The 23,796-nt window shown below is 39.6% G+C and overlaps 2 protein-coding genes across 3 annotated transcripts in view; one reads left to right on the forward strand and one right to left on the reverse strand.

The window, feature by feature from the left end:
- Nucleotides 1–12,512: 12,512 nt before the first annotated feature.
- On the forward strand, nucleotides 12,513–16,099 carry tlx3a (T cell leukemia homeobox 3a). Its single transcript, XM_088987458.1, has 3 exons — nucleotides 12,513–13,105; nucleotides 13,859–14,096; nucleotides 15,203–16,099. The coding sequence occupies exons 1-3, from the start codon at nucleotides 12,700–12,702 to the stop codon at nucleotides 15,384–15,386; spliced, it is 828 nt and encodes a 275-aa protein (XP_088843584.1). The 5' UTR covers nucleotides 12,513–12,699; the 3' UTR covers nucleotides 15,387–16,099.
- Nucleotides 16,100–16,239: 140 nt separating this feature from the next.
- kcnip1a (Kv channel interacting protein 1 a) overlaps nucleotides 16,240–23,796 on the reverse strand; it is a 38,300-nt gene continuing 30,743 nt past the window's right edge. For both annotated transcript variants that reach the window (XM_088987474.1, XM_088987468.1), the window contains 7 exons: nucleotides 23,030–23,154; nucleotides 21,841–21,910; nucleotides 21,681–21,751; nucleotides 21,509–21,616; nucleotides 20,535–20,639; nucleotides 18,521–18,583; nucleotides 16,240–17,726 (listed from right to left, as the gene is read on the reverse strand). In XM_088987474.1, the coding sequence (XP_088843600.1) occupies nucleotides 17,679–17,726; nucleotides 18,521–18,583; nucleotides 20,535–20,639; nucleotides 21,509–21,616; nucleotides 21,681–21,751; nucleotides 21,841–21,910; nucleotides 23,030–23,154 (590 nt within the window). In that variant the 3' untranslated portion in view covers nucleotides 16,240–17,678. The remainder of the gene's footprint in view (nucleotides 17,727–18,520; nucleotides 18,584–20,534; nucleotides 20,640–21,508; nucleotides 21,617–21,680; nucleotides 21,752–21,840; nucleotides 21,911–23,029; nucleotides 23,155–23,796) is intronic.

Below are 23,796 nucleotides of genomic sequence, written 5' to 3' on the forward strand. Positions count from 1 at the left end.
CCCTCCAACATGTTGTTTCAAATTACGATTAATGGGTGCCATTTCTACCTCGCAGTCAAAACATCTCTCGTTGGAATCTCGGTTCCAGCCTGTGTGGTCTTCACATATTCCTCAGGTTGTTCACACATCCCGTAGGTGAAATTGATGACTCCTAATTGCCTTGAGGTGTAAATGTCATTGAAACTGGCTGTTTGTCTCTTGTATTTGCCCTTCAAATGACATATGACCAGATTGCCACAAGTAGCTTGATAAGCCACCTTGCCTCCACTCTTATAGTCATAGCCATGACGCTGTGAGCAAACCATGTGATCATCATTGACATTGCAGGAAGCACCGGAGCTAGCGTTAGCTTTATGTTGTGCTGTGACAAGTGACAAGTTGCATATTGACTGCCATTAAAGCAAATGAAAGATCTAGCGAATGCAAACAATTCAAAAGCAGCTCAGAGGGAATGGGTTGTAAGTGACATCATGTATTTTGAAGAAGAAAAACATTTACAAAGAAAAGTGTGAGCTGTCAGAGTCATCTTGACTGCGGTTGTTTTATTATGAAGAAGCTGGCAGTCTCATGGTTCTGTTTGTGATTCTGTGCAGGCAGGAGCAGAGGGTGTTCCCTCCAGTGCTGGATCCACCTTATATGTCATCTTCCTTTAAAAAGGACTGCAATGGCAACAGCTCATCAAAAAACTAAATTGATACTAGACAGATTTTCTTTCAACTGTGCACTTTTTCTCTTGTCTATTACTCTATTGAGTAGGAAATGGTTTCCCAGGGGAGTAGTCACAGAGTCCAGGTCTGCGTGGAAATGGCTCACCGCCACAAGATTTAAAAAGTTTACACACTGTTTTTCAAATACAGTGATACCTCGGCTTACGAATGCTTTAGCTCACAAACTTTTCACCTTATGAACATTAAATTCGCGAGAATGTAATCTTGGCATACAAACTAGTTTTTGGCGGACGAACCAAACCACACAGCGCCACGGCGGCTGGTGGACTAGTTTTCAGCGGATGTACAGCAAACCACACGGTCGAACATCGCCACGGTAGCTGGCGGACTAGTTTTCCACAGCCCCTTTGAGTGCAGATGTGGTTTGCTATCGAGTGGAGTACTTTTGCAATTATGGGACCAAAAAAGACCCCACCACAGGCTAGTGTTAAGCCGAAGAGGACACCAAAGAGGACTGCGAGACTAATAAAGGCAAATCCAATCCAATCCAAAGAAAATTATGGTCAAGCAGAAGAAGGAGATCATCGAAAAACACAGTACGCTAAGTCGACCGTTGCTACGTGTGGCTAAGGGTGTTTCTGTGTTGTCTAAGCAACAGTCTCAGGCAATAGAAGAGGTTCAAAAACTTCTGTTGATTTGGATTAACGAAAAGCAGCTAGCAGGGAACCGTGTGAATGAGGGTATTATTGCCGAGAAAGCACGGCAATTTCACTTGGATATCATCAGGACGCAACTACATCAACGACCATCACAAAGGTATATAAAACGAATTTATTATATAGTACAGTTTATTTCTTTAATTACAATACAATAGCAGATTTATTATACATAAAATATGTATATTTTTGGTAGTTTTAAGGCTTATTTAGTAGTAAAGTGTGCTTTAAGGCGACCTGGGAACTGATTATTCTCATTTGTAATGGTTTCTTATGGGAAATAAATGTTTAGCAGGCGAACTTTTCGCCTTACACACACTTTCTGGGTACTTAAGTTCATAAACTGAAGTATCACTGTATTAGGTTTTTATGACATAAAATTGAGAACAAGACAAACCATTTCAAAAGGTTTTCCTTTTGAAGGTTCAAACCCTGAAGTTAAATTTAGCAGATGGTCGCCGTTGTGGTTGTTGGAATAGTCCATAAACATGTATAATATTTCATTTATCCATTTTGTGTAAAATATATTCCCACAAACAAAGTGGCAGTGTGTGCTTGTGTTCGTGTATGTGTGTGTAAGGAGGGTATAATGCTGCCCACCTGCAGTAATTAACATGCCGCAGATAACCAGATTCATTTAAACAAATTAGCCACATTACTGGCCACGGTGTACTCGCTGATGGCAATTAATAAGAAATTAGCCACAATCAGCCCTATACTAACATCTCACAGAGGGGCCGCCGCTGGAAATTAATAAGCGGAGATTCATCTCTCTTACTGTCTTTCTGGCTCCTTGTCCTCCTCCCGCATAGCCAAACACACACACCTACATTGTTCATCACACACCTCAAATACACTTTTTTTCTTCCTATGTAGCATCTCATGATCTGCAATCTGCTCATGTCAGCTCGCCAGCTTCCTCTTTACCAGGGTGTGAAATCTCCCTGATAGACATATGTGTGTGTGTGTGTGTGTGTGGTATATACAAGTATTACACACACACCCACACACAGACCAATAGAGATATACCATAGATCGTATATTTCACCAGTGTGCGCCCTACTGCATGCATGTATACGCATAAAGATACCACAAAAATGAGAAGTGGAGGCCATCAGTAGCGAAATGGCCCGCCTCTGGGGGTCCTCACACCAATCAGCAAAGTTCACCAAGAATCAATTAACACCAGTGGGAGGGGGCAGAGGGTACGGCAACGCACACACTAAGACATACACACAGTGCCCGCAACCATGATGCCCACACACATGGCACTGTCTGAGGAGATATCCGTCAGATCACACATTCAACTAGATGCTGGCTCACCAGCCAGTGTGCATATGTGTGTGTCCATCCTGGACTGCCGGGGACCCTCATTGTGTGAGTTTGGGGAACAGATTGGAGGTCAGCAGGTGGTTAGACCAGGGTCACCCCCGTCTGAGTCGTATGTGTGTTTGTATGTGTGTTTCTGACCCCTACCTGCTAGGCTGGCCTGCAGGGAACCATGTATATAATGGATAGAGCTAATTCCAAGTAGAAATGCGTTTAATCTGTGGAGAAAATAAATAATAATAAAATAATATAATAAATAAATAAATAAATAAATAAATAAATAAATAAATAAATAAATAAATAAATAAATACATAAATAAATAAATAAATAAATAACAAGCATAGCAGCACAAAGAACCCCTCACATTTGGACTTGATGAAAACCATTCATCATGTCATTCTTACCCAAAATCATTGACAAGTTGGGACTTAAGAAATAAATTGCGTCTCTTGAGTGATTGGGAAACATTTCTCGTGGGGGGTAGTCAGAAACATTGTGCTACAAAAGACAGAAGAGACCCAAATAAAGTGATCACAGAGCATCTTCCATTTAAACATTCCACTGTGAAACCACACCTCCTTCTTCCTGTGTCATCTCCATCTGTTCCACTGTTGCACTCGTCCATCCTCTTGCACCCCCTCCTCGCCATCCATCCCCTTTTCCCCTCGTTTGCTTTGCTCCTCTTTGGGCTTCCTACCCTGGGGGAAGTAAGGTGATCTCCACATGCTGGCGTAAGTGACTGGTATTAGTCTGCTTCTATGTCTGTCTGTTTGATCCCACCACTAATGACTCCACTGGGAGGGAGCACTGATAATGGGAAATCAATATAGAGGATAGCGCTCAAGAGTGGCCTCACTTAGCTCTCCCTCTTTCACGCCTCATGGCAAAGTGTGTGTGTGTGTGTGTGTGTGTGTGTGTGTGTGTGTGTGTGTGTGTGTGTGTGTGTGTGTGTGTGTGTGTGTGTGTGTGTGTGTGTGTGTGTGTGTGTGTGTGTGTGTGTGTGTGTGTGTGTGTGTGTGTGTGTGTGTGTGTGTGTGTGTGTGTGTGTGTGTGTGTGTGTGTGTGTGTGTGTGTGTGTGTGTGTGTGTGTGTGTGTGTGTGTGTGTGTGTGTGTGTGTGTGTGTGTGTACCTTCTTCAGACAGTACAACTAAATATCAACAACTATGATATACTTAATAAGTACAATCTAATAAAATTCAAATGTGTTTGTCTGACACCAAAACGTATTCATAATAAATGAATATAAATAATTAAATGTGGTGACTTCAGAAATTTGGAATGAATGCTGAAAAATGCTCAGTCAAACATATACACAAACACTTTCGCGTAATCGTTTCGGACACTGACGAAGGCGGAAGTAGACGCAGAAACATGTCAGGTATTTGAACACCTACACTGGCTGTAAGTAAAGAATCTGCTTTAAATTAAATTATATACACAAACAGAAATTAAGTATTGCATAGTGTCAAAGCTATCCCAGGTGCCACCCGAACATTCCCTCTTCGGGGCTTTGAGCAATCAGATTGAATGCGAAGTAAATTCAATGATTTTATATGTCATCATTTCTATGGCAAACAGATTGAGAATTTTGAAAGTCACATTTAGCTACTCTAGGTTTTACTTGCAATTATCAGCATTTTATTTTGAACTAGTTGTTTTGCTACAGTATCTCATGTCAATGTGACAAATTTAAAATGTCAGTAATGTCTGAAACTTACTGATACTTTTTTTTCTTTCCTCCATATCAAACATAAGTTTGAACTGAGAAAAATAACATTATTTTTTTAAATAGCTTTTTTATTTTACTGACATTAAATTCAATTATGCAGTGATCAAATATAAATGGTGCCCTTTTTGGCACAGTGTCTGTAGCCTTGACTCTGAAGCATTCACACCATTAGGTTTTAGAAGCATATGGACATTTCAGAGGTGTGTGTGTGTGTGTATGCATGTGTGTGTGCGCGTATATTTGAGTTAATGTGCGACTCCTCAATCAGTCATACTTATACGCCTGGAGCAAGACAGGTGGGGCTGGTGGCATGAGGCTGGTCGCCCCCCCCCCCCCAATCGCCCTCTCCCCCAACACTCATAGGCTTCCAACCCTGAGGGTCCAGAAGGCCAAGCAAAGCAGGAGGCTGAAGTGCAGCTCCCTTTGCCAGGCACCGGTCCACTATGGCTGGTGGCAGCTGGTTTACTGTCACCTCGCCTCCCTCCTCTGGCCCACTCCTCTCCTGCATGAATGCCCCATGGGCAGTCAACAGGAGGGGTGAGGAGGTCAAGAGGCAGGGGAGAATTGGTGGAACGGCAGCGACACGCGGGATAATCGGCTTTTATGAAGCGGAGAGGGCACAGACAGAGAGAAGGGGAACGTGTCTCTGACACAATGTGACTGGACGGCAAGCAGTAATGAATTAGCGCATTAGCTCTAGACCAGGGGCGTTCAAGACAACTCAGCTGCTCTTAACAACACACATGCATATGCTCCCACACACGTATAAATCACTCAGAGGTCCTTACAACGAGACCTGCAGTTAATTAATGACATCAGTCATATTTTCTCTATTCTCTATTGCGTCCATTTTCAAAAGTATCGCATTGAATCCACCAAAAGAAAATACGTATAGGGAAAATAAGAGTTGAAACTCACCCCCTATAACAAAAAAAACATTATGAGAACCCCAACATGAGTTCAATTATCATCAGGCCCCAAACGTGCCCTTTAATTCTTTAAGTCTTTCTCTCACATGACAATTTAGCTTCCACTCCCAGCATATCCCTTTTAAATCTGACCAGTGTGGTTGCATCCTTCCTTCTCATCCTCTGCTCCCTTCTTCTTAACTAGCGTGAAGGGGCAGCCATGCATTCAACCATCAGACCGGCCAAACATGCTCCATGCCCCTCACAGAGGCATGAATGCGCTGCCCAAGTATATAGTTCCTTCACATGACATATCAGTGCATCCTTTGTGGTGAAATAAGTATCCCACTGTCTTTTATGTTGATTTGAATGCACCATCCATACTTAAAGTTGATCTTTTTAGTTTTCTTTTAGCATGTCGTATTCTTCATTTTACTGCTGCAATTGTGTGTGTGAGTTGGTGGGGCAGGGGGTTGCCTGCCTTATTGTGTATGAAATTACCAATGTCTCTTTTTAAATGAAATATGAGTACAGTACAAGCAGTTCTATTCCAAATAAAAAATGTTGCCAATGCTATTATTTCTTGTAGTAGTTATTGTGGTTTAAATATGACAATTTGAAATTTTGGTTTGGACTGGAGGAAGCACTTGACGTGTTTGATTTGCTCTCGCGGCTCGAATCAAATGAAGTGTGGAACTGTATAGTGGAACTGTAAAATGGAACTGCATAGTGCCACTTAGCAGTTTTTTTGACAACGATACTAGTGCAGCGTGTTCTACCGGAAACAAATTCCTTGTGTGTCCTACATACTTGGCAATAAAGATGATTCTGATTCTGATTCTGATGTGGCGGGCCAGATTTGGCCCCCGGGCCTTGACTTTGACACCTGTGATGTAAAGTCGCTCACCTCTGGCTTGTCCCTGGTGTCATTGTAGTGGATAGTTCATTCAGTACAGACATAATGTACAACCTCCCAAGAAAAAAATACAATGGGAAGGACAACATTTAGGCGGCGTTCGCATGGCAGGCGATGATGGCCAAATCCGATTTTCTGTTCAATCCATCATTTATTTTTGGAATGGAAACTGAAAGTAGGACATTGAATGATACGCACAAAAGACATCATGCAGCAGTATTAAAGGGAAGTAAATATAGTTCAGCATTTCGGGTAGGGCGAAGGAACTGCAATTCCTCAAGACAATGGCCCCAGAGCTGTCCAGCAATGACAGTCGAATGGCACCGACATTCCTCCCATTCAAAAACAGTACTGGCATATTCATGGTGCCGAATAGCATATATTATATATAGGTGCTCTGGTTTCCCAGAACCTGACACAGTTTGGCGGGGCGACGTCTGAGCCGGCATGTCATTCGATTGTCTCTCATCATTGTATGAGGTAGGCATTAGCGTGAAGGGTCTTCAGATATGTACGATGTGTTCATAGTATAATCACTCATCCAAATATATCTCTATCTATATATATCTCTCTCTCTCTCTCTATATATATATATATATATATATATATATATATATATATATATATATATATATATATATATATATATATATATATATATATATATATATATATATATATATATATATATATATATATATATATATATATATATAGATAGATAGAGATATATTTGGATGAGTGATTATACTATGAACACATCGTACATATCTGATTTAGAAGAGGCCCAGGTCGGATTGGAAAAAATAATTGATTTGTGGTCTTTACATTCCATGAAACAAAAGAGAAAGTCACAATTTAGTTGCGGTTTTAGACACACCACACCTAAATACTAATGAGTAATTTTTAATGTAGAACATACAGTAAACTCTTGTTATATCGATATTCTTGGGAGTCAGAAAAAATATCGAGGATTATTGCAAGCGATAAAGATATCTGACTACAACACAATTAAATACATGTATGGAAAACAAAAACTGCAACGTTTACATTACTTACGTTGATGAAGTATTCTGCGGCACGTCGAACTATTTCGCGATGAATGAGTTGCTTGTTGGATTGTCCCCCACAGCCACGATTGCCTTGTATTTTGTTCAGATATCACAATTTGTTTCCCCGTGGTTGAAATTGGTGTCAAACAACTGTATACTGTTTAAGAAGACTACAGTATTGTGACGTTCTCATCCTCTTTGATCCAGGTCCGAAGTCCAACGCTTCGTATGCCGTCTTTATTTTATCCTTACTCTTCAACCACGTTGATAAAATATTTTGCGGCACGTTGAATTCTTTTACAATGGAGGATTTGCTCCTTGTTGGATTCTCCTCAACAGCCACGATTGCCTTGTATTTCGTTCCGAGGTCACAATTCTTTCGTTTCGCCATGGTTGAAAATGGTAGAAAATGGCGTCTGCTACACTGCACGAGACACGGAAGCTGGTCACTTGACCAAGTCACATGGGTGTGTGTGTGTTGTGACCAAGTCACGTGACCAACGGTGCGACTGATACAGATTTCGATAATGGTGGTACTGTATAGAAACCCCTAAGCAAATATCGATTCACCTTAAACTGCTTTTGTATTGATATAAACATAGCAAAATGGCCGGCGGGAGATGAAAAAGAGCACCGTAGTAACCGGATTATTGTAATAACCATGTATTGTACTAAACGGAACAAATTATACATAAAAAGACTAGAAATTTGCCGGGAAATGAAAATAGTATCGTAATAAGCAGTATTATCAATTTAACCGATATCGATATAACGAGACTTTACTGTAATTTCTATTTCTCTCTGGTGTGCAACTGAAAATGAATCTCCTGCCAGCCCATGGCAAAACAAAAGTCTATAGATACCTGGTCAAATAATAAAATGAGTGTTAATAGAGATCTTGAATTTGTATTTTTAAATGTGCTTGCCTGTGACTCTTGAGTTTCATGCATGAGAATTATTTAATTAACACATGAGACCCTGCACTGCCTTTCATTTTTAAGCATATAGATGTACAATTGCCCTGTCCTGCATGTGTCCCGCGTGTTAAGTGCATGTGCTTGAATGCACTGTCACGAATGTCAGCAGGTAAGAAGTGCTGCAGAGTTCAAAGACCACAACAAAGAGGAGGATGCTTGCTGATCGCGGTCCTGGCCTGCACGCTCCCTATGGGTGATCCATATCTCTCATTTCAAGCAACAATCCCACTGAGCATGTCAATATGAAACACGATAGCGAAAAGCAAGAAGCACCCAACCTCCCGCACACACGCACGCACACACACGCGCGCGCACACACGACACTCGCACGACGTGCACTGCATTTTTATGCGTGCAGGAGGGGCGAAACGTGTAAATTCGACTAAATCAAGTCCCTGCAACAGTAAAATACATTGTGGCTTTATTGCGCTCAATGTGATGTGATTTATTCCACGACTTTGCCTCGATGCTGCTGAGGCCGTAAAGCTTTGTTTGCACCATTAAAAAAAGAAAACATTTAAAAAGGAATCATCAGCCTTGTAAATGTTGTCAGATGGCCTATGCCATGCACTGTCTTTGGGCTTAATACTACCTATATTAAAGAGTTTAAATATTTCATAAGGGCGGTTTTAAGAGCGAGGGAGGGGAAATCGTTAGCCGCGGTAAAGTTTCATTAACTGCTCCCCGTTTTGGCTGCGAGGCAAACTCATCTCCTCTTATTGTAATAAAACAATCTCTCTCTCTCTCTCTCTCTCTCTCTCTCTCTCTCTCTCTCTCTCTCTCTCTCTCTCTCTCTCTCTCTCTCTCTCTCTCTCTCTCTCTCTCTCTCTCTCTCTCTCTCTCTCTCTCTCTCTCTCTCTCTCTCTCTCTCTCTCTCTCTCTCTCTCTCTCTCTCTCTCTCTCTCTCTCTCTCTCTCTCTCTCTCTCTCTCTCTCTCTCTCTCTCTCTCTCTCTCTCTCTCTCTCTCTCTCTCTCTCTGCTTCTCTCTCTGTCACTCTCTCTCTCGCCCTCCCTCCCTCTCTCGTTCTCTTTCTCCATCCCATCTCACTCTCTGCTTCTCCTTTACATCATAATAACACACTACATCCCCTTTAAATGCACTATTACTTACCGCTGCCTTTTCATATTCGAACATCACGGGCACTTTAGCGACAATATAAAAGCGTGTCATTCATTATTCACAAGCAGCCGGCCTGGTCCCCCTTAAGAATGATGGGGTAAAAAAAGAATGAGGAAAAAGTAAGGCGCGCCGGTGAAATTGATAACGTTGAGGAGACAAGCAATAAAAACGCAGCCCCCTGGTACCGAGCTGCAGACCATACACACCCTGATTATGCAGATCAAGTGGTAATTTCTCAAACAAATCGCACCCTTTCACTCTTTTGTTGTCGTTTCTTTTGGGGACGTTTGGCGTCACCCTGTCATCTTTTATATTGCTGGCAGTGGGGAAAAAAGAGGATTGATGCATCACGGAAAATTACATTTCTGCATGTCTAAAGAGCAATAAAGTGCTAAATGTTGGTTCCATGTTGTTTCTTTAAAAGGAACAGTTTACTGCGATTTGGTTATTTTTTAAATCTTAAATTTCTTAAAATCCCAGATTACAATGGATTATATTTGAAACCGTGGGTGCGCGGCAGGTCTGTGCAGGTTTTAGCGCCCCTTCAACGAAGCAGTCAGGGCTAAATGTTCCAATTTGTCACTTTTATCATACTATTCATCACCATTCCGGTCATGTCCTGCTCTCCACCCACAAAAAAGTCGTTGTGCAAATGCTTTCCATAAAATTATATTGTGCTTCATTGCATCTTTTAGTCACGCGGTCGTGTCACTATTTCGGGCGGAATTATATTCGTTAAATGTCACCGAGAGAAACATAAACACGAAGTGATGACAGCTTTTAACAGACCAATTTCTCCCCATCAAAAGCCACCGGTGAGCTCACATATGGCAACTATTGAGGCGGCCAAAACTCACGTGCTCAAATCAGGCTGTCCATATTGCCAAACAAACACCCCGGGCCTCGACCCAGCTCTTATTTGCTTTAATAGACCGAATATTACAGAAAAGAAGATGCGTATCATTTATTATTATTCTTTACTGAATACTGAATGCAAACTTTCTATTCGGGTGTCTCTTGAAAATAAAACGACATTACACATTATTGTGCTTTCTAACTAAGAATACGAATAAAAATAACAATAAGAATAAGTATAAGAAGAATAAGTATAAGAAGAATATAATGGCTACGCGATGTATTTTTGACGTGTCAAAAAAGCAAAGTATTGTGCCATATAAAAAAAAACTCTATAGATCTTTTTTATCTGTATAGCTGCTGATGTATACCGCTATTTTCATTATGACTGGATGTAGTTTTGCGGCTTGGTGACAGTATATAAAATAAAGAAACAAAATACAGAACTACATATTTAACACAATTAAATGTGTATAGTCCAATTTTAATTACACCTGCAACAATGCACGCATTGTTAAATGAATATTATAATTATTAATTTAAAAAATAAATAATTAATACCTTAATACATTTTTTTCACATTTTTGCATGCATGGCTAGAATCTTCATGTAATGTTCCCGAATATTGCATTCGAGGCAAAAGCAACACAAAACACGTCTTACTTATGTGCAGCTGTACACACTGCAAAAAAACGTTAATAAACGCATGTCTCGAATGAGAAGTTATATTTTATAAGAATAATGCAATGAATGCAAAAAAAGTGTATTTTTTAAGCTTGGGACTGCGAGTGTATAATTGGTATAAAAGCCAACCAAATAAAATGGCATTCGTGGCCAACTCTTTCCAACAGACACCAAATAAACCCACCTTGTCAATAATTGAACCTTGTGCTTTGTTAGAGTGAAGTAATGTGATCTCGTAAAAAGGCCCCTGCCGCAGCCAAGGGGTAAGCGCATTAGTCTGTCCTGGAGACAAGTTAGCAAAAATGTGATTATCGGGCCAATTTGGGTGCAGGTTCCATTGGATGTGAGGGCTCAAGCATCTTCCAGAGGAGCGAACACTTTATTTGAAGCAGCCCATGGCCGTGGTTTGTCAGCTCACTGAATGTGGAACACTGCACCCATACACAAGCACCCTGTAAAGCGCAATGGGCATGCTGGCGGGTGCATGCCTGTCAAAATGAGTTTCGACCTTTATGCACAGTTTGAAGTCATTAAAATATTCCTTCCACTTGTCAGAGACGTTAACAAAGTAAGCAATAGTCCCCATTATTTATATTAAATAAAATTCTGATACATCAAATCAACCAATATTATTTTTCCACCTTAAAATGAATTGATGAAAATGCTGCTCTTCATTTGATATGCCCTTAACATTTTAGAAATAAAAGAGCTGCATATGAAAAATATGTCCATGTCGTTTGACACTGAAGAGGATGTGTTCATTTTACAATATTCTTATTATAGACAGCCAACTGTTACTCGTGTCTATACAACGACCATCTGCATAACCGTGAGTCCTGGATTTTGAACACTTGGTTGAATACCTAGCAGATAAAGCATGACAGACGTCTCTAAGTATGTTGAAGTGCACATGAAATGCAAACAGCTGCAATATTATCAGACATTCCCGACAATGGCAATCAAAACATGGCAAGTATAAGAAAACGTTCAGTTTATCATAATTAGACATTGATGAAAAGGTTTCTTCAGCCGTCATCTGTACTTATTTGAAAGAAGAAATAAGTACTTCTTTCAAAGAAGTACAGATGACGGCTGAAGAAACCCTTTCATCGATGGACCACTCCTGTACGGCTGAGAGGCATAGCTGAAATGAGGCTTCAATATATGTCTGTGTGCTACTATTACAGTCTAGAAAATGAAATATAGACAAGCCAGTTTTAAGGGAATAGTTGCTTGAAATACATTCAAAAGGGGAAACATGAGTGCATGCCATGAAAGCACATTTTACGTGAATTATTAGTTGTGACTTTCTGCTCACAATCTCTGAAATTAGTTTGATGTTGATTTTGAGACTTGACTTGCATATAGGGTTGAATGGCTGTGAGTCTTATGAGATATATTTCGTTCATCCTGCCAAATTGACGTCCTAACCACACCGACATTCAGTCAGTCATCCCAAAACAGCCAATGAAAAGAGCAGATAAGGAGAGTGGGAGGAGGATGGAACTGCCAGACGTCGCAATTCGGGGGAGGAGGTTGAGGACGATGGAGCATCACAAACGCCCATCAAAGTTTAACAAACGCCACCACGAGACAGCGCGGTCGCTCCAAAAAGGCCGTTTGAACCCGGCAAGCTTGGACGAGCCCGACAGACATGGAGACTTGTCCTACTTACGGACCAGTTTGACCCAGTTGTGAGCCCTTAAGATAAAAAAAAACATATATTCAACTCCAACCACCAAGATGGACCAAGCACCGAGTCCTCCTCCTAAATCAAGCCAGCACGAGCCCATCAGTTTCGGCATCGATCAGATCCTGGGAGCCGGTACAGAGTCAGACAACGGGCCCGTCAGACATCGCAATGTGAGCGGTGGGGACAGTTTCTACAGTTTAACCAGCACGACCGGGAGCAACGCGTCTTCCTACACTGCCCTGTCCATCTCCCTGTCCGGCGTCATGCCCCAGGTCGAGGCGTCGGGCACGTACGGAGAAAGAAGGAGTGTGGGAAGCCGAGGAGTAATTCGGGTGCCGGCCCACCGACCGACGACGGCACCGGGACCGCAAGCCCCGGTTCAGAGTGCAGTGCCCGGCTTTGGAGGGCTGTGTTTCCCCTGGATAGGAAACCGCTTCGCCAAGGAAAGGATATCCGGTAGTACATACAGCGTTTCTTTTCACTTGCTTAAACACACACTGTGCATACAGGCTATGAATGGCGTCCCACGTATACATTTCTAGATTCGCGGTTTAATCGTGTTTACAGTTGAGTAGGAGATTGATTGAACATAAACATCACGAATGAGGGTCTGCTCGACTCAATCCACGTTTTTTTTTAATTACAAGAGCAGCCATTAACTCATCCAGCACTTCCGAATAAGGGGTGGACATTTTATGCAATTTAAATGTATCGAAAAGGTTACATTGTTTCAAATATGAAAGGCGCTTATAAATGAAATGTATGATGATGACGACGACGATGATGATGATGATGAAATATGGCATAGTAAAAAAAGAAAAAGCTTCAGAAACATTTTTTTTCATAAAACAACATGTAAATGGAAAAAAAGACCGAAGTCTATTTCCTATCTGTGAAAAAGGAGACTAACGCGTGCATTAACTCGTGATATGTAAGTGTTATTCAACATATTTATTCGTCACCGAAATAGTAAAAACACAATTGTAATCACAATTTTTTTTGATGTGGACAAAAAAGATTCAAGTTCACAGTAAAATCAAGAAGAGTAATAAAAAACAACAACATTGTGTTGGAATTCAGTTTGGTAAGTGTAAAAATGTAATGTGTACCGCGTGAAAACGTGACAATGTATGTACATAAATTGTATTTTCTAAACTTGATTCTATTTTTTACTACAGTGAATCACGGTATCTTTCTGTCCTCATCCAGCTGCTCTGGTTCCATTCTCGGTGACACGGCGGATAGGCCACCCGTACCAGAACCGCACGCCCCCCAAAAGGAAAAAGCCCCGCACGTCCTTTTCAAGAGTGCAGATATGCGAGTTGGAGAAACGTTTCCACCGCCAGAAGTACCTGGCCAGTGCCGAGAGAGCCGCCCTGGCTAAGAGCCTCAAAATGACAGACGCCCAGGTCAAAACCTGGTTCCAGAACCGCAGAACCAAGTGGAGGTGTGTTGGTTCGCATTATAATGCAATACAACACAATACAATACAATATAATATAATGCATATTGATTTATGTAGTGCTTTAACAACAGCTGGTATTAGCTCTTTAAAAGTGACGATAATGAAAACGAATTGCGTTGAGCCATATAAATCCACAGCCAGGTTTTATATTTACATTTACTGGTTCATTGACACAGCTTGCAATACCTGTATATATACAAACATTCGGGATTCTGATAAAAAAGGAACGACAAAGGTTCTCGGTTAACTACATTTTTCCAAGTGTACACGTTACACAACAAAACCTGAAAAATGTGAAATATTAACTACTTTTTTATCATGCTCATTTCTCGTCGTGCATAAATACATACTCATAATGCTCATACGCACCCACAACATGGCATAACCTATATAGACACACATTTAAAATATTAAGTGAAAAAACAACCATACGTACATTGATATATATTCATGGCAATATATATATATATATATATATATATATATATATATATATATATATATATATATATATATATATATATATATATATATATATATATATATATATATATATATATATATATATATATATATATATATATATATATATATATATATATGGCAAAATGAAATGGAAAGAAATGTAGTGTTTTCTAGATTAACGTTATAAAATTGCGAATATGCATGACGTAAATTGTTGAATACTATAATGTTGGAGTTTAATGGGGCACACAATGTTGTTTTTGGATTGAACGATATAGACAGACAGACAGACAGACAGAGACAACAGACAGACAGAGACAACAGACAGACAGACAGAGATAGATAGATAGATAGATAGATAGATAGATAGATAGATAGATAGATAGATAGATAGATAGATAGATAGATAGATAGATAGATAGATAGATAGATAGATAGATAGATAGATAGATAGATAGATAGATAGATAGATAGATAGATAGATAGATAGATAGACAGACAGACAAACAGACAGACAGACACGACTGTAGTAACTTATTTCGTTGTTTTGCAATGCTGTGAAATTTTTTTTTCACTTTTGTCACTGTGATCTCTCATGATTGTTTGATTTGCGCTCGCGTTAGGAGGCAAACGGCTGAAGAGCGAGAGGCGGAGCGCCAGCAGGCCAATCGGCTCATCCTGCAGCTGCAGCAGTCCGCCCTGCACAAATCCCTGGGCGAATCCGCCGTGTCCGACCCTCTGTGTGCTCACAACTCCTCCCTCTATGCCTTGCAGAACCTGCAACCCTGGGCTGAGGACAGGGAATAGAGACTTGACACCGGGTTTCAAACCAATGCGCGTCTTGGGTTATGCCGAATAGGGCGACAAGATCCACTTTTGGGGGAGTGGAGCCATTTGAGGACTTTTAATCTGCGAGTGAACTTTGCTTGATGGGAAATTGCAAGAGAACCTGGTGAGTGGACGGGCGGCATTAGAGCGCTGATTTTGGAATATTTTTGGGAGGGTGGGTGACGTCAATCACGAAGAAAAATGGACTTCATTTTTCACCTCTCAGACTTTTTCATATGTCCCCCCGGCAATAAAAGAATCGAGGGGGACCAAAGTGTTCAAAACATTTCAAAGCATAGTGATTGTCTTCCAAAGTGTATTTATACATTTTATTTGGGAGATTTCGCGTCACCAGCCATAGAATGTGTACAAGTGAGGTCTTATGCAATATCTCATTAATAGGCATTACTTTAAGGATACATTTAAAGGTTCCGTGAGCCTATGGGCTCTTATATGAAAATGTTAACAGCAAATAAAATGTAAGACACATGCACTCAAACTTTGTATATCCTGTCCAACCCAACAAAAATATAATTAACTTAAAGGTTTTGAAGAATACTGCACTTAAAGCCTCATTAGAGCTCATTTATCGAATGATTTATCCCATTTATTTACAGGGCACCAACACAATCACTTGTATATATGACATTCGGTGCGCTCAAAATGTTACACAATAAGTATAATTAAAGAAATGGAGCAAAGAAGAGATGTTGAGGAATAAAGGTGATGCATGTTCAATGTTGATTTGTCCGTAGTCAGGACGTTCATATGCTGTATTGTGTGCCAAAAAAAGGATGTAGGCTACCGTTTTTTTTTGTACTTTTATTGTGTGGAGAATGGCATAAATACACGTTTTTAACTAAATTGTAGTTTTCATCACATCAGCAAAAGGTTTTAAGACACAACAAGATGACCAATGATTTAGCAATAGTTTTTAAAAAAGTTTATTGGCAATTGTTTTCTTCTCATTCTTTCTTTTTAAACAATAATTCATTGCACACAAAACCACCTCGACAGTTTTTATGTTGTCCATCAGTCTTTGCTGGTGTCCCCATTTCTGGATGCAAAACTGTCACACTAGGGCCTGTTCTCATGAGAATTCAATAGGATTTAATTGAAAAGTGGCATGATGAAATAGAAAATGAAGTCATTTTGAAGGTGGCAGGATGTATGCTTTAAGTGTAGTTTTTTTAATTGTATAAAAATAATACTCCAGCTCTTCTTCATTTGGATAAATATTGTGCTGTAATGTGGTGTTTGTGCTGTGGCTGGAGAATCCATTTTGGAACAGTTCAGTTCTCAACTTTTGTATGATTTCCTATGACATTCTCCTGAGAATACAGTCCCCTACTGTAGTTGCACAGAGAGCGGCGGTTAGATTTATGTCCTTGCTATTCTTTTAAACAACTTCGCTTAAACAAAATGGCTTCAGAAATGAAAAATCAGTCTGAGTTTTGTGCATCAAGTCACATTTTTGACAACCCGCCATACTGTCATCTCACTCTCACAGTGAACGTTTTTGGTTGATGACATTGCAAACTTCAGGTCCCTCTATGTAAAATTGTCTATTGAGCTGCACATAATATGAAAATACATGCTCCGACAAATGTCATTTTTTTATTCAGGCAAACAAAGAGTTCACATTCAGACAAACATGCACGTTCCAGAGGCATTCTCCAACTGTGTGCCAGTAAAATCCCCAAAGTTACTGTCTTCTTGCTGACAAGCCAAAGTGTAAATGAAGGTACAGTATTACACAGTAAATCCAACAATGCTGTATGAGACAGATAAGCAGCAATGACCCATTGGAAGCAGAAATAACAAATAGAACATTTTATATTGTCACAACATCAAGACTCGATCGGACACACTTGGTCACAAATTTGATATGCCCCCTCAGGGTATGGATGCACTCTGTATGGCACACCAACTTAAATAGATACCTGCATGTGTGACAATATTGCTCATTTTTTGGGGACTGATACAGATATTAAAAAAAGAGGACAGTTATTATGAAACACCTGTGTGTTCAACCAAAATACATAGATTTGAATATTTTCACAAAATTCACACTTAACAATGTGACAGAAACAAACAAATCAGATAAGGGTCTGAAGGATTTTTTTTTCCCAAAGTCGATGACGTTTTCACCATGTTTCAGTCAAACACCTTCCACGTAGTTCAGTGACAGTGGCAAGTCACTTTTGTGATTTTGCTCTTTCTTTGCCACATGACACTCCGATGAGGTCATGACCTTCTCCCATTTGATCACTAGATAACATTTTCAAAGAGTTGAAGAGACCTCATGATGTTTTCATCCTGTGTCAAGGTAGATAGAGCATGGAAAATGGATGAGTAGTTCATCTGAAGTATTTTCGTTAGATGGACACCAGAGGGCAGTGTGTACAATGAAAACATAAACGGGCTGCGATCGTTCTAAACAGCCAGCTGGAAAAGACATGTTAAGATCTGGCAATGTTTACAGGAGGAAATTGTCATAATAACGGATAATAATCACATACTTTGCGATATGGGATGAAAGAAAAATGAAGCCTCAAATTGTTTTGTATTGTATTTTGTGACTCCTCAAAATGTTCAATATTGGGCGAAAAGTACAATGACTTGCCATTTTCTCAACCTCTTTATTTAAATCAATAGTGTCATAATTCTGTGTTTCACACTGAATACAGTAAAATTGTGTGTCCAGTCTGAGACCAAGTAAAAATGCATTTGATTTTGAAACCAGACATTCCCCAGATAAAAAAAATCATTGACAGAATCAATCAAAACTAATGATTATATTCTGTGGATCTATTTTATGCATCTCTTGTATTGGACCATAATAGTTTGTGCAGCTGTACATAATGTGGCCCATAAATGTTGGTGTGTCAAGACTCGGAATGTGCATTATAAGAGGAATGGCACAGGTGTGATAATAACATGCAAGATGTACCCCCTCTGGAACAGTGAGCGGGGCCAAATAAAATTCTACCATGTGATTGTATTACTCACACCTGCACTGAGTGCAAACCAACAATAACAATAACAACACTCTTCAAAAAAGTTAGCAGGATTCTCAGTCTGCTGAGAAAAAGCAATCAAATGTGGCCTACCTCTTGACAAGAATAGATGAATTCATCAATGGTTACTACCCCGTCTCTGTTTTTGTCCATTTTCTGCAGGGAAGAGCACATAATGTATGTTACCAGGTGACTTGTCAAATATCGTATTTTCCGGTGTATAAGGTGCATCCAAAAGCCTTGATTTTCTTAAAAAGGTGACCCTGCGTCTTATACGCAGGTGGGGCTTATATGTGAAGTAATATTGAGCCACAACAGCTCTCGCAACTACTGTCAGCAGCCACCGAATCTATTTCCCCCTGCAGAAGAAGTGGTGCGTAACCTCAGCCTGTATTGTAGCACCTCATCATGTAGTGTACCTTATATTTGGGAAAAAAAAAAAATATATATATATATATATATATGTAACGGAGTTGTACACTTAGGTTATTAAATTATGAAGGAAGTGACGCAACGGCGCACAGTGTGGCACTATGTCCCGCCCATAGTTTCCAGAACAATCTCGAGGAGATTCAGGGTGAGTCGCAATTTTCTGTTGGTCTTGATTAACTGCGATAGAAAAGCGCATATGCTCCTAAGTTCCACTCGACAAAACGTGAAGTAAATAATGACACAAAAAGTAATCTGGACTCGAAATGAATAAGGGAACTAATTAGATAACACTAGACAGTACAAAAGGGGAAACAAAATAAGATATTGTCATGAAAATGCGCGTTAATCAAGACCAACAGAAAATTGCGACTCACCCTGAATCTCCTCGAGATTGTTCTGGAAACTATGGGCGGGACATAGTGCCACACTGTGCGCCGTTGCGTCACTTCCTTCATAATTTAATAACCTAAGTGTACAACTCCGTTACATATATATATATATATATATAAAAACATTTGGAAAATGATGGTATATTTAAATATATATATGTATATATATTATATGTATATGGAAAACATTTGAAAATACACAATTCATTGGGAGTGCGCCTTATACTCCTGTGTGCCTTATATACCAGAAAATACGATACATAAATGCATTTTGCATTTTTCTCCATCTAAATCATTGCTCATTTTTGGATTAAGCAAGAAACACGAGTGGTTAACACACATATATTTCACAGATTTATGGTTCTGGGACCAAATTCTGGCTCTGACTGCGTGTGAAGTTTGCACGCTCTCAATATGTTTACGAGGGTTTTCTGCAGGTACTCTGGACTGCCTCCAAGCACGACCCCCGCCGCCACACACACATAATGTGGCCTATAAATGGAGGTGTGACAAGACTCGGAATGTTCAATATAAGACACAGAGACACACACACGCACACACATCTACATTCCAAAAACATGCAGGTTGGCTTCAATGAAAATTTTTAATTGTCCATTGGTGTGGAGGTGAGTGTGAATGTTGTATGTATGCCCAGGATTTGACAGGAAACCAGTCCAGGTTGTACTCTGCTTATATTATTTTCATGACAAAATCCAACTCCTTTCTTTTTTTGTCATACCATTATAACAGTCATGATATGTCACCATGCAAGTACCAAATAGTGTCCCCTACAGTGTACAATAATCTACTGCTACACTGTAGAAAGGTGGGGGACTCTGCACTCAACTGCTTATTGAACATATAGATCTGAATCAAAGAATGAAATTCGCGACAAACACTTTCATTGGGATTTGTAGACTGAAAGTACTCTGAAAAAAAGCGTAAAAAAAGAGGTGAGACTCCAAAAATCACTGTGTTTTAACAGAAAGAATAGGTTTGTTATCCTTAAGTCAAAATGAGCAACTTTTATATCATCTTTGGACTTATGAAGGTATGAACGAACGAGGTAAAAGAGCAACCTGCACAATCCTACATTATACAGGTAGTCTACCTTCAGATCATCTGCCAGTAAACCTGTAAAATGTATTTATTTTATTCTCCAGTCCAAAGTCCTTCCCTGCAGTATCTACCAATAATGTCATCCACTATTCTTACGACAGAGTGACAAAAGAAACTTGGAGTTAAGTGACAATGTTTTATTTTAAAGTGTGTTTTCATGTTGTTACCTGAAAGAAGGCATCCACATGCTGCTTGTGTGCATCTGTTTTCAAGGCGGGGTACGTGTATTTGCCCATCATATCATAAATGGCTCGGACAATGTCTGTCATCTCCTATAGAGGACATGCCATGGCCGAAAAAAAAAAAACATGGAACAAGTCAAACCCTGTTGATGCACACTGGACGCTTCCTGAGGTCCACAATCTTTGATAACGACACCGTTTACAAAATGCTGGGTTTCGATTATGTAATAATGTTCTGTATTGAGTTACATCCCATAGCTATAAATTGAACGATAAAAACTATGTTGCCATTGTACTGGAGAACTATTGGAGTAAGATATATCACTTTGTTCTTACAATTTTGGTGTAATTGTCTTGGCGAACACTTTACAGGTCAGTTGGTGCACATTGGATTCGTTTTTCGTGGTGGTTGAACTTGACTTTCAGGGTCAGCCCAACTCAAAAAAGCCCAAGTGAGTTGAATTTGTGTTTTCAGGAGATGTCAGAAGTTGGTAAAGTATTCAAAGTGTGTACAAATTGCAAATATCCCCATTGTTGGACTATTAAAAGCTTTCTGATTCTGACATAAGTGGAAGTATTAATACTAATTCAAAAGCAAAAATAATAGAACTCTAGCGTTTGTCTGATGCAAATGTAAAAAATATCGAATGAGAACAAAGTGAAAGTATTTTTTTTTTACTGACAATGTAAACACATTACGCATTTTGCATTTTTTTTTCAAGAAAAATAGCAAAAAACTGCTCACAAATGAGTTCATGTCTTTTATGGACCGACATAAACTGTCATCTTCACACTGAGAAGGGGAATAAATAAATAACAGGACAAAAGTTAGCTATTGATATAAAAAAAACAACCATCATACAGTATGTATACTACCGACCAGTAATGTCCTTGTACCAAACCAACAACTAGCACGAGTGATGTGTCCAAGCTGTGTCATTTGAATTGAAAAAGGACACCTCTTTGTTGATGTATCCATCTCGGTTGATGTCGTAGAGATTAAAAGTCCACTGGAGCTTCTCCGTGATGGAGCCCCTCAACAGGATGGACAAAGCTGTTACAAAGTCCTGGCGGTGGAGAAACATGCATCATACAAGATGAAAATTGGGTGAAAGGATCATCGGCATTTACCTCAAATTTTATGATGCCTGATTGTGCCGTGTCAAAAGCGTTGAACAAGTAGTGTGCGTAGGTGCTAGCGTCTGTATAAGTGAGCACAAGAACACGCTTGTCATTGAACAAATGTGCTGGGTAAAAACAACAACGATGGTACACAACAACAGAGATCGACCTCCATGTGGGAAAAATTGGGAGTAGATTTGTTTGAAGGTTTCTTCATTGACGATTCCACTTGGACACTCCTGAAAAACACATACACACACTTACACGCACACCATTTCAGTACAGTTGGGTAATTCATGGCAGGTAACCAAATCATAGCCTCCATTATATAAACAAATGGGAAGAGACGAGGTGCTGTTAATGATGTAGTTAAAATCTGGTTGTTTACTTAAAGAACATTGAACATGCATTTTGAAAAGAGACATTTTCATAAAAACACATTAGGGTGACTGACTGCAAAACACATCTAAATGTGGTAATATAATTAACTATAATAATATAAAATTTGTTTTGTTCTAAAAGAAGTCCCTGAGAGTCTGTCTGCAGTGAGCTGCATCATACTACAAGGTGTATGAATAGGTAAAATGATTAACTTATTTACTGCCAGACATGTGCAAAAATGTGTCCACTCCAGTGCCAGGGTATTTGTCATTGTTACTCGAATTCCAGTACCCACAGAATATTGAGTTTTAGGACAACATAAACATTCAATGCAGCGTAAGAAGAAACCTTATACTCTCTTCTTTCGTCAGAAAAAAAGAGTTACATGTATTTCCTAAATTATATGGGTCTGGAGTTATATTAGCTGGAAATGAGGGCGACTGTTCAATATACAATGCAATACATACGTATTGGTTTATATATCGCTTTAACAACAGCTGAAGCTGGAACAAAGCGCTAACATGGGAAAAAAGGGACATGCTGCCCCCCTTGTGGAAGGGAAAAAACATTGCACGAGGTCTGTCCAGCGCTTTTTCGTCATCCAAGGAAGTAAATCAAAACCCAACTAATTCGGGAATAGTGCTCTATGTCATATTTTCAATTCCCGAATAAATTTGTGAATGGTAGTGAATGAGTTAAAAAAAAAATCAATTGAACTACGACTGGGGACCATTTTTTTTAATCTGCCAATTAAATCAGTTGTCAGATTTTTTTGCTGTGCCAAATATCATTTTTGACACTGGCCTCAACAAATCCATATCAATTGGATCCTTCTTCGTCTGTGTCAATGAAGTGCATTATCACATTTCAAAAAGCTCGAGACACAACATTTCCTGAATGTCAGAAGAATACCAGTGTACTCAATGAATGCGCCAATGTATGCCTTTAAGTGGTGATGTACATGTTAAATAACGTACATTCTTGAAGCCCCTGTACAACACTTGGAGTTCTCTTTTACTGAAGTTTGACTGAGACTCTAGTTGATCGAGGCCTTCTGGTCGATGGCACACCATAGTCATCTCAAGGTCGTCATCAGCCTTGTCTGGAAACAGACAAACAAAAAGCAGGTGGTTACAAAGGCATTATTTACATCCTTAGCGCTTGAAGCTTGTCCTAGGTGATGTTAGGCAACAGACGTAGACCACCCTATCCACACTTGTTTACTCCAATGGATGATTTGGAAGTCTTTGATTAACCTAACAGAACAAGGAGAAGATTCAAACTCCACACATAGGCCTTCAGCTCCACTGGTCCTTACAAAAAAAGTATATTTCTATTTTTATGTCATCGTGCTAACAGCACCATGGTCATGTTACTTTGTAAATTGCATGGTAATGACATAATTAAATGGAATGTAATAGATGCAACGCTTTGTGTGTCAAATGTAATTCATTGTGGCTACTTTTAGCAACATTGTAGAAATATTCTACATTCATGAAGTCCTAAATTAAAGTGATTTTCGCAACTACTATAAGTGACTAAGAAAACCAGAAATAATTGTTGTGATTTGTCAGTGGATACAGAAAATAAGCCAATGAGTATTGTTTTAATAATGATAATAAATTGTATCAGTACAAAATGTTGCTACATAGTTTGCCTTGGAAACACAATACACACTTTCTGTTTTTGTCACAATATGCACGGTGGTGGTGGTGGACCCCAAAAAATGCACGCAGGAGGGAGG

The sequence above is a fragment of the Hippocampus bargibanti genome, linkage group LG02, assembly GCF_051943395.1.
Source record: "Hippocampus bargibanti isolate YZ-2025 linkage group LG02, ASM5194339v1, whole genome shotgun sequence".
Lineage (NCBI taxonomy): Eukaryota > Metazoa > Chordata > Actinopteri > Syngnathiformes > Syngnathidae > Hippocampus > Hippocampus bargibanti.

Excerpts from the sequence above, each read along its gene's own strand:
- tlx3a (XM_088987458.1), top strand. The coding sequence starts at position 12,700 with ATGGACCAAGCACCGAGTCCTCCTCCTAAATCAAGCCAGCACGAGCCC. Across the intron at positions 13,106-13,858 it reads CGCCAAGGAAAGGATATCCG|CTGCTCTGGTTCCATTCTCG; the intron begins GTAGTACATACA and ends GTCCTCATCCAG. Across the intron at positions 14,097-15,202 it reads AACCGCAGAACCAAGTGGAG|GAGGCAAACGGCTGAAGAGC; the intron begins GTGTGTTGGTTC and ends CGCTCGCGTTAG.